The sequence below is a fragment of the Vicugna pacos genome, chromosome 9, assembly GCF_048564905.1.
Source record: "Vicugna pacos chromosome 9, VicPac4, whole genome shotgun sequence".
Taxonomy (NCBI): Eukaryota; Metazoa; Chordata; class Mammalia; order Artiodactyla; family Camelidae; genus Vicugna; species Vicugna pacos.
This window is the reverse complement of record NC_132995.1, coordinates 40,159,683-40,170,210: the sequence shown is the minus strand read 5'-3', so window position 1 is coordinate 40,170,210 and position 10,528 is coordinate 40,159,683. Positions and strand designations below refer to the sequence as shown.

At 35.5% G+C, this 10,528-nt stretch overlaps 1 protein-coding gene across 4 annotated transcripts in view; it reads left to right on the top strand.

The window, feature by feature from the left end:
- Positions 1-583: 583 nt before the first annotated feature.
- TERB1 (telomere repeat binding bouquet formation protein 1) overlaps positions 584-10,528 on the top strand; it is a 43,974-nt gene continuing 34,029 nt past the window's right edge. For 3 of the 4 annotated variants that reach the window (XM_072967504.1, XM_006203661.4, XM_072967503.1), the window contains exons 1-3: positions 584-679; positions 1,207-1,285; positions 3,935-3,997. In XM_072967504.1, the coding sequence (XP_072823605.1) occupies positions 3,955-3,997 (43 nt within the window). In that variant the 5' untranslated portion in view covers positions 584-679; positions 1,207-1,285; positions 3,935-3,954. The other variant, XM_072967502.1, reaches the window with a different exon arrangement.

The window sequence follows — 10,528 nt, the reverse complement described above, 5'->3', positions numbered from 1 at the left end:
AAGCTAACCATTTCTAATTGAGTTCATTATTTCTGGCTTGCTATTTCAAAGTTACTTACAAAAAATGTCTTGTGTTACATTGGAAATAGCTTAAAATGTTTTTTCCTATAGTCTTAAATAATGAATTTAAGATGTGCAGATTTTGGCTATGGACATCTTAATACCACTATTTGTTAAAATTAATACAATTTTTAAAATACAAATATTTCAGATGTATAGTTTCATCAGTAAACAAGGACAGAATACAAAGTGGAGGAAAGGTTGGAGAGTAACGAGGGCCGGGCTTGGGGCTCAGATGGCCTCCTTCCCATGCCTTCGCACGCTTGCGAGGCCATAGTCCCAGACCCCACTCTCCTAACTTGTTGGGACGAATGCCCCTCGGAGCAGAGAAAGCCCCGTACGCCGGGAGCGAGCGGTGAGATTAGTGGCTTTCCCCTTCAGGTTGTGACTTCCCCGACTTAAAGACGCTGCACCCACACACTTACTAACCTCTGCCTTTTGGTAAGTGGCTGAGCTGAGTAGACGGACGGACTGTGTCGGGCCGGAAGCCCCGCCCCGCGGAAGTGAGTCCCTCCCGGCGGAAGTGAGCCCCGCCCGCTCGGCGGGAAACTGGGTTGGGCGTCGTGTTAGGCGGACGGCCGGCGAGAAAGGGTGAAGGACGGGGCCCTGCATCCTGAGGGTAAAAGGCGACGTCCTCCTCTCCCTACGCGTCCAGGTCCCGTCTTAGCCCCGCGGTGGAACCGGCCTGTTGCCTCCTGGGGAAAGTCTGAGATGCGGGACGCCCTGCTCTTCCCTTCTTAATTGGCCCACATGAGGGTTGGGGGTGCTGGGGGTGCTCCTTTTTGAGGAGGCGGCCATCCCCAGCTGTAGTCTCCAGAGGGAAAAAAAAACTGTCACGCACCGGTTGGTGTCTAGAGTCTGGCGGTTTTTTACCCGATTATACTTTAGAATCTTCGGGTGGCTCCTCAGGTGAATCTGATGTCTGAAGCGGGCGGGAGCTGCTGGGGAGATCATTCTCAGATCGTGAGTGGACCGCCTGTCCCGCTCACCTGAGAGAGAGGTCCTGTTAAACTGGCTGATTTTCGGGCCCTCCTGCTGGTGAATCGCCTGTGGTGGGGCCGGCTCGCGTTGCTTCGCGTTGCTTCGCCTTACTCCGCATTGCTCCGCGTTGCTTCGCGTCGGCAACTAGCGTCCCCCTCCCTGCAGGAGCTGGAGAACTTTGGTCTAAGAAGGAAGGGCTCCAAGGGACCACCTATGTTCTTCAGGAGTTCCTCCAGCTGTTAAGGTGAGCCAGGCGTTGTGTTCAGCAGCGTAAATAGATGAAACAGGGTGGAGTTAGCCTCCCCCCCCAACCCCCCGGGAAAGATGTTTATTAGTTACCTGTGGAAACTGGAATGAGGTGAGGAGGATGAGTGCGAAACGCTGCTCTGGTCTACTTAGTCTGGGAGTGTTAATATTTTAGTGAACTGACTGCTGGTACCCTCAACCTGCTTCTGGACCTGGTCCACTGTTACTTCTTAATCTAAATTATTGTATTAGAAACTTTACATTACGTATACTTGCATGTTGGCCCTTTCTCCCCCTCTCCCCCAACTTCACAGGAAAATTTTCACTTTGTAAGAGTCCAGGCTAGGAATTCATTGTCAACAACTTAGTGGTGGCAATTATGATGGTATTTTTCGCCCCGCCAACCTTACACACAGAAAGATGTCACTTATCTTTCTAATATTTTGGGGGGTGCTATTCGGATTTCAAAAAGCTTTTCATGTTAACATTTTCTAGGCCAGGTAAAAGAGCAATGTTCAGCTTGTTTTCTTGCTTAAATTTGAATTTGAGTTAGTAGTACTGTTTTTAGCAATTGATTTAGTGAAACCTGTAAGTGGGATAGTTTCTTCCTGTTATCTGGGGAAAAAAATCCCCTTTTTTCCTTTGTGAGAATACAGTAAATAATTTTGAAATCTTGTTCATGTCAGTTTGCGTCTATTCACTAAGTTACTGAAAATGCTTAATAATATGCTTTATTGGGCAGATGCTTTTGTTTTTAGGAATGGACTATATTTTTTAATTTTTAAAACTTTATAATTATCATTCTCTTAAAGTTGTAATTTGACCTTTGTTGTGGATTTTTTTTAAGCATGTAGCAAGTAAAGAAATGACTTGGATTAATGCTACTTGGTATTTGGCAAACTTTATCTTATTTTCCTGTGCGAAGTAACCATTTATTAGAAAATAGTGTAAGAAAGACAAAGGAGAATAGAAGGTAGTTTATGTGGTCAGTTTAAAATCTGTATCTGTCCTTAAAAATAAAATTATATTAAAAAGCGGAGTAGATTGACTAATTAAAACTAAGGAAATAGTCCTTAAATTCCCTCACAAAGCAAAAACCTTCATGCATGGTACAAGTCTGTTTTTTTTTGTAATGGTATGTTTCTTAATCTTGTCTTCTTTTTCTATATCTTAACCCATTTGCTCAAAAATAATGCAACCTTTAAAAAAGAGTGTAAATTTTCATTTATATTTAGTATGTCTGTCTCCAAATTGTATGTATGAGACAGTATATGAGAGAATGAGAGTGTAGGCCCTTGCCTACAAGGTTTTCTTGGTTCCCATTCCAGCTCTGGCACTTAAGTGAGCAAATGAGCTGTTTGAACTTGACCAAACTGTCTCCTTTCTCCTAGTCTATCTTCATCCTTATAGCTCCCTTGCAGGGTTGTTGTAAAGACTAAAAAGATAATATTTGTTTATAGATCCTGGCCTACCATTGGGCTTATTGAACTTTAGAAGCTTCTATTGCTATAAAAACTGTGAAAATGAAAAACAATGAAATAAAACACCATCAGCTAAAGACAAAAGTGTTAATATGTTGCTGTTTTCCATCTAGCTTTATTTTATGTTTGTCTCTACATAATTGGGGTCATAATATAGATAAAATTTTGAGTCTTGCTCTTTTTTATTACATTGTAACATAAAAGCATTTTTCCATGCTATCAAACATTTCAAGTAAATGTCAATATTCTTGTAATGATATTCTGTCCTGTGGATGTACTATGATGTACCTACCCATTCCTTTTTTAATGGAATATTTAAGTTAAAAAATGTCAAAACCAGTACATATTTGTATATTAATTTATAAGAGATTCTCATATTTATCATTTTTTTATTTGAGAATTTTATTTTCATCTTGAAAGAACGAAAAATAGAAAGGGTAATTATCTCTCTCTAACCACATAGTATTGGAGTAAATAAGAATTTTAGAGTTTTGTGAGTCCTGATTTATTGTTTTAAGATGTTAATTGGACTCTGGTACATTTTCTAAAAAATAAGTAGCATTTTAAAGAATGTGAGAAGCCATATCAAGGTTACCAGTTATTTTAAAAATTCTTTTAATGAATGATGTATAAACAAAGATTTAAGCTTAATGGTGGAATACTGTGTTGAAAATAACCATGGGTTGCTAGAAAAAATTTTAGTGTTAAGCTAAACTTGTGAAGAGAAATGCACATCTAAAGAGTGTGTGTTTGTATTTTAAACCTCTGATTCGTGGAAGGGTGCCCAATCTGAAATGACGGGATGAAAATTTACAGGAAAGAAAATGAGGAAGGAGTACTAGAAGAGGAGCAGTTAGATTCAGTCAACCAGTCGTTCATGTGTTTAATAAAATGTAGTGAATGCCTGTAGTACTTAAGAATGCCAGGTGCATGTTTTCAAATTTAATTTTTGTAACAACTCTTATGCAGTTGGAAATTCCTGTTCTACAAATGAGGAAACCACCTCAGAAAACTGAAGCATACCCAATACCACACACCTAATAAGTTGTAGATTTAATCCTTTCTCTTCTGGGTTGAGGAAAGCTATTCTTTTTCTGCCTCTTTGCATTTATGATTCTGGAATTCTCAAAATTGATTAAAATTTAGAAAATACCTTTATCTTATAGATGAAATATAAGAAAAAAGAATGCAGACAAACATGGAAAGTGAGGACACAAAGAAAATACAAGGTGAGAAATTTATGGATCATATATCTGGAATTTGTTATGGAATATATTTGTGAGATACACTGCAGATTATCTGACAGGATCCAGGACATGGAATAATTATTCAGCAGTGTATATAAATATTTATGAAGCATATACTCTGTGCCTGTAACCCTGACTTTAGGAAACTGACACTCTAATGGGAAATGGCATGCTGATGGAATGCCATATGATAGCTGATTTAATGGAGGTATATACAAAAACAGTGGGAACCTGAAAGGACCACAGTCAAAGTATGCCTGAAGTACAGATTTTAGAGTGGTCCTCAGAAAGATGAAAATTGAACCCACGGACATGGAGGAAGTTAATCAGAGAGAAAATATTAAAAGAGAAAAGGATGGGGAATAGTATTCTCTAATGGACCCCATCACATCAGAGTTTGGCTGAGGAAGAGGGCCCTCAAAAAAGACTGAGAAAAACATTTCAGAAAGGTTAAGAGTCAGGAATGCGGTATTTTGGAAATCAGCCTTATAAGACTGCCTTGAGAAAAATTACCTAAGAACATCAGTGTTAAATGTCACAGATGATGGCTGAATTATCCACTGGATTTTTCATTTAGGAGGTCACTTGTTTTATTAATAGTAAATGTAATAGATTTCAGCCAGATTGCAGGATATTGAGATCTGGGTGGGAAATAAGAATCTGGAGACAGTACGACTAGCTTGTCTGAAGATATATGGCAGTAACTAGAGGGAAGTTGTAATGTTAAGGGAGTCTTATAAGAAATATAGAGACAAGAGAATATAGGGGAATGGGGATTATGGAGAGGAAGAAATTGAAGAAACTGGAGAGAGAGGAAATAATTGTTGGAGATGTCCCTCTCAGACTATTTATCACACTTTGAGGATTACTTACATCCTTTTCTGTCTCTATCACCAGTTTGTGAGTTCCTTGGAATCAGAATCCCCATCTGATACAGAGTAGATGCATAGTAGACATTTAATAAAGAATGAATGAATACATTTTAAAGAAGGTCATAGGCCTTTTGAGTTGCATGTAAAAGAAATCCAACTGAAACTTTCACTTTTTCAAAAAAAAATATTTGCACTCACTCAAATCCTTGTTTCATGGTCTACTTTTGGGAAGCCCCAAATTAAAACATAAAGTAGAAGAGAAAGAGATGAGGTTTGAAGAGAGCTGAAGATTTGGAATAGGCATTGAGGAAAATGGAAGAAACAGACAGAGCTGCCCATGGACAGGACTGCTGAGTAGAGTTGAGGGTTGTACCTTGGAATTCATACAAAATATTTGTAGTGGGAATGGCATAATTGCTTGATTTTGTTTTTTCCTTTTAGCAATGCCCAAATTTGGGCTGAAAGAGCAGAGAAAGGAAAGTGTTTTTGAGTCATGGTTAGGGTCATAGGACATGTTTGGTAGAAGGACAAGGGTTCGAAGGAATCCTAACAAGATAATAGTTGAGGTGATGAATTATGGGATCTGGGATGAATAGGGAAGGAAGTGAAGCTAGGAGTCTTGGAGAACAGGAGTAAAGGAATTAGAGATCATAGGGGTCAAGGAATAAGTACAAGAATAAGAAAGTAAGACAGTTGAAAGAATTGAGAGTAATATTAAGAAAGTGAAATAATGGAGTTGAAAATACCAGTGGTGGAGCTGTTCTGACTAATGACAAGGGTCCAAGTTTGGCCTTGAAAGTGAATACCCAAATTTACATACACTTTGAGAAAGGAGAGAGACTGTCTTCTTCACAACATCCATATTCGTTACCCAAAAGACTGTGATTGGGGCTGCTTTGGTCACTCAGTCAGCTGCAAAGCATACCAGTAATTTAAACAAACAAACAAACAAACAAACATAACTTTTTAAAGATGTAATTGGCATACCACATAATTTCCTTATGTATAGTATACAATCCAGTTGTTTTTATATATTCACAGTGTTGTGCAACCATCACCACAGTCAATTTTAGACCATTTTCATCATCCTCAAAGAAACCCTGTACCCTTTCGCAGTCACACACCCAACCCCTACTCCTCTGCCAACTTTACACAACCATTAATCTGTTTTTTACCTCTAAATTTGTGTATTCAGGACATTTCATATAAATGAAATCATATAATATTTGGGCCTTTTTGACTAGCTCCTTTCACTTAAAATAGTGTTTTCAAGGATCATCCATGTTTTCTCATTATCTTTCTTTTTGTTGCTGAATCATATTCCATTGGATATAACATATTTTATTTATCCATTCAAGAGTTGATGGACATTTGGATTTCCACTGTTTGGCTACTGGGAATAATGCTGCTATGAGCATTTATGTACAAGTTTGGGGGTGGACATATGTTTTCATTTCTTTTGGGTATATACCTCGGAGTGGAATTGCTGAATCTGTGGTAAGTTTACGTTTAACTTTTTGAAGAAATGCTAGACTGTTCACCAAAGCAGCTGTACCATTTTCCATTCCCACAGCAATGTATAAGGTCTCCAGTTTCTCCAGATCTTTGGTCAAAATGTTATAATCTGTCTTTTTGATTATAGCCATCCACTGGATGTGAAGTGGTATCTAATTGTGGCTTTAGTTTGTATTTCCATAATAACTAATGGTATTTTACATGCTTTCATATACTTACTGACCATTTGTATATCTTCTTTGGAGAAATGTCTGTTCAAATTATTTGAATGCTTTTTAATTGGGTTATCTTTTACTGAGTTTTAAGAGTTCCTTGTATATTCTGAACATAGGCCCCTTATTGGATATATCTGATTTGCAGATATTTTCTTCTAATCTGTGAGTTGTCTTTTCACATTCTTTGTTTTTAATATATTTTTATTGTAATATAGTCAGTTTACAATGTTGTGTCAATTTCTGGTGTGCAGCACAATGCTTCGGTCATATAGGAATATACATATATTTGTTTTCATATTCTTTTTCACCGTAAGTTACTATAAGATATTGAATATAGTTCCCTGTGCTATACAGTATAAACTTGTTTTGTCTTTCCACATTCCTAATGATATCTTTTGAAACTCAAAAAATTTCAATTTTAAGTTCAATGATTTGAATTTTGTTTCATTGTTTGGGCTTTTGGTATTGTGTACACTTCAGTTTTTGTTTCCTTGTTTGTTTTCTTCTGGAATTGTTGAGGGAACTAGGTTGCATAGACTGGAGAAGATAAAAACTGAGTTGCAGATATTAGGTGCTTTGTCTGGGAAAGGAGGGATTATTATAGGAAATATCAAAGTATAAAAAGGGAATATAGAAGGAATTGAGAAAAGTACATAAAGAAGTTTCTGGCATTCTGCAGTTGTGCCTAGAATTGAAAATCACTGTGCCCCATCAAAAATCCTCTTTGGCCTGTTACTGTTGACGAGTGGCTTACTGATATCCATACAGTCAAACTAACATTATGGTTTCTATTAATATAGAACTTGCTGTTGCTCCAAGACAACTTAGTGATAATCTTTGTACTGTGGTTTTTTACTGACAAAATTGAGTCATACATTGAACCAAATTGACAGTTGAATTTCTTTCAGGAGGAAATCCAATTATTGATTGACAGTAGATCTTAGTTGCTTTAAGTGTGCTTCTCTATATTTTTGTCCTCCCTTCATCCTATATCTTTGAGAACTTTAAATGTTAATTCAAGTATTATGTCAAAATCTATGTACAATTTTATTTAAATCCTTTAAACCAAAATAAGAAATTATTTAAAGTCTCTAATAAAGAACTTTATAGGAAAAGTATTATCTATTGTTTCCTTTTTAGTTGCAAATAGATATTTAAAGTTTGTATTTTGATAAGTTTTGACATATGTCTATACCCAATATTGTGCAGATATCAGCACAATCAAGATCTTGAACTTAATGGAAACAGCCTAAATGTCCATCAACAGATGACTATATAAAGAAGATGTGGTATATTTATACAATGAAATATTATTCAGCCATAAAAACAACAACATAATGCCATTTGCAGCAACATGGATGTTCTTGGAGAATGTCATTCTTTTTATTTATTTATTTATTTTAACTTTTTTTTTAATTGAGTTATCGTCATTTTACCATGTTGTGTCAAATTCCAGTGTAGAGCACAATTTTTCAGTTATACATGAACATACATATATTCATTGTCACATTTTTTTTTCACTGTGAGCTTCCACAAGATCTTGTATATATTTCTTTGAGCTGTAAAGTATAATCTCGTTTATCTATTCTGCATATGCCTGTCAGTATCTACAAATTTTGAAATCCCAGTCTGTCTCTTCCCACCCCCCACGCCCCCTTGGCAACCACAAGTTTGTATTCTATGTCTATGAGTCTGTTTCTGTTTTGTATTTATGTTCTTTTTTTTTTTTTTTTTTTAGATTCCACAAATGAGCAATCTCATATATTTTTCTTTCTCTTTCTGGGTTACTTCACTTAGACATTCTGAAAAAAAATGTGACAATGAATGTATGTATATTCATGTATAACTAAAAAATTGTGCTCTACACTGGAATTTGATACAACATTGTAAAATGACTATAACTCAATAAAAATGTTAAAAACAAACAAACAAAAAAAGAAAGTGAACTTATCCTCATGCCATGTTGTGATAACTCCCTTCTTTCCCTTCCTGAACCCTCATTCCCCAATCACTGATCTGCCTTCTGTTACTATAGACTAGTTTGTGTTTTTTCAATATGTGGAATCATACAGTATACTATCATATACTCTCTTTTGTGTATAGCTTATTTCACTCAGCATAATTATTTTGAGATTCATCCATGTTGCTGCATGTATGAATAGTTAATTCCTTTTTATTGCTAAGTAGTATTCCATTGTACGGTTATACCACAATTTGTTTATCTGTTCACCTGTTGAAAGACATTTCAGATGTTTACAATTTATGGTTATTCTATATAATGTCACCATGAACATTTGTGTACAAGTCTTTGTATAGACATATATCTCATTTTGTTTTGGGTAAATTCATAGGAGTGGAATGACTGGATCAAATGGTAAGTGTATATTTAACAAGTTTTGAAACTGCTTAATTTTTGAAGTGGTTGTACTATTTTATATGTCCACCTTCCATATATGAGAGTTACAGTTCCTTCCAAAATATGTTGTGGTCAGTCTTTTGAATTTTAGTCATTCTAGTGGTCATGCAGTGATATCTCCTTGTGGTTATACTTTACATTTTCCTAATGATTAATGATATTGATCAGCTTTTCATGTGCTTTTTTGCTATCTGTTTATCTTTTTTGTCTGTTCAAATATTTGTTCATTGTTTTATTGGGTGGTTTGTTCTCTTATTGTTGAGTTTGAGAGATCTATATGTTTTCTGGATATATTTTTTATTAGATCTGTGCTTTACAAATATTTACTCCATTTGTGGCTTGTCTTATCTACATTTCAGAAAACACTGTTAAGAGAGTCAAGTTTTTAATCTTGATAAAGTTCAATTTATTCGTTATTTTTCAACAGATTGTGCTATTAGTGTTGTGTCTAAGAAATTTTAATCTAACCCAAGGTCACAAAGATTTTCCCTCCATGTTATCTTTTAAAAATTTTATAGTTTTAGATTTCACATTTAGATATGTAATCCATTTTGACGTAATTTTTATATTTGTGTGAAGTATGAATTCAAGTTTTGTTTTATTATGTTTTTGAATATGAATATCCAGTTGTTCCAGCATCATTTGTTGAAAAAGCTATCCTTTCTCCTCTGCATTGCCTTTGTACCTTTGTAAAAAAAATCAGCTATTCATATATGTATAGGTTTCTTTTTGGACTATAGTCTATTTCATTGATCTATTTGTTTATGTTGATGCCAGTGCTATACTCTTTTGATTACTGTAGCTTTATATTAAATCTTGAAATTAGATAGTATTAGTCTTCCAACTTTATCCTTCTTTTTCAGAATTGTTTGGCTATTCTAGGTTCTTTGGATTTCCATATGAATTTTGGAATCAGTTTGTCAGTTTCTACCAAAAAAGCCTGTTAGGGTTGCATTGAATCTGTAGATCAATCTGGAGAGAATTGACATTTTAACAATATTTAATTTTCTGACCCAGGAACAAGGTGTATTACTTCCTTTATTTCAATCTTTAATATCTCTTAGTACTTTTTAGTTTTCATTGTATATGTCATTCACATCTTTTGCTAGATTTATCCCTAAGTATTTCATGTTTTCGATGCCATTGTAAATGGCATTGTTTTTGAATTTCAATTTCCAATTGCTGGTATACAGAAATATAACTGATTTCTGTATGTTAAATGGATATGGTGAAACCTTACTACATTCACTTATTGGTTCTAGTAGCTCTTTTGTAGATTCCGTCAAATTATCTACATAGAAGATCCTGTTGTATGTGAATGCAGATAATTTTTAAAACTTCCTTCCCAATTTGGGTGCCTTCTCTTGTTTTCTTACCTGATGGCACTGGCTAGGCTCTCCAGTGCAATGGTAAATGAAATGTTAACTAGAATGACATTGGCTAGACTGTCCAGTGCAGTGTTAATCATCTCTGTCTTATTCCTGACATTAGGGAG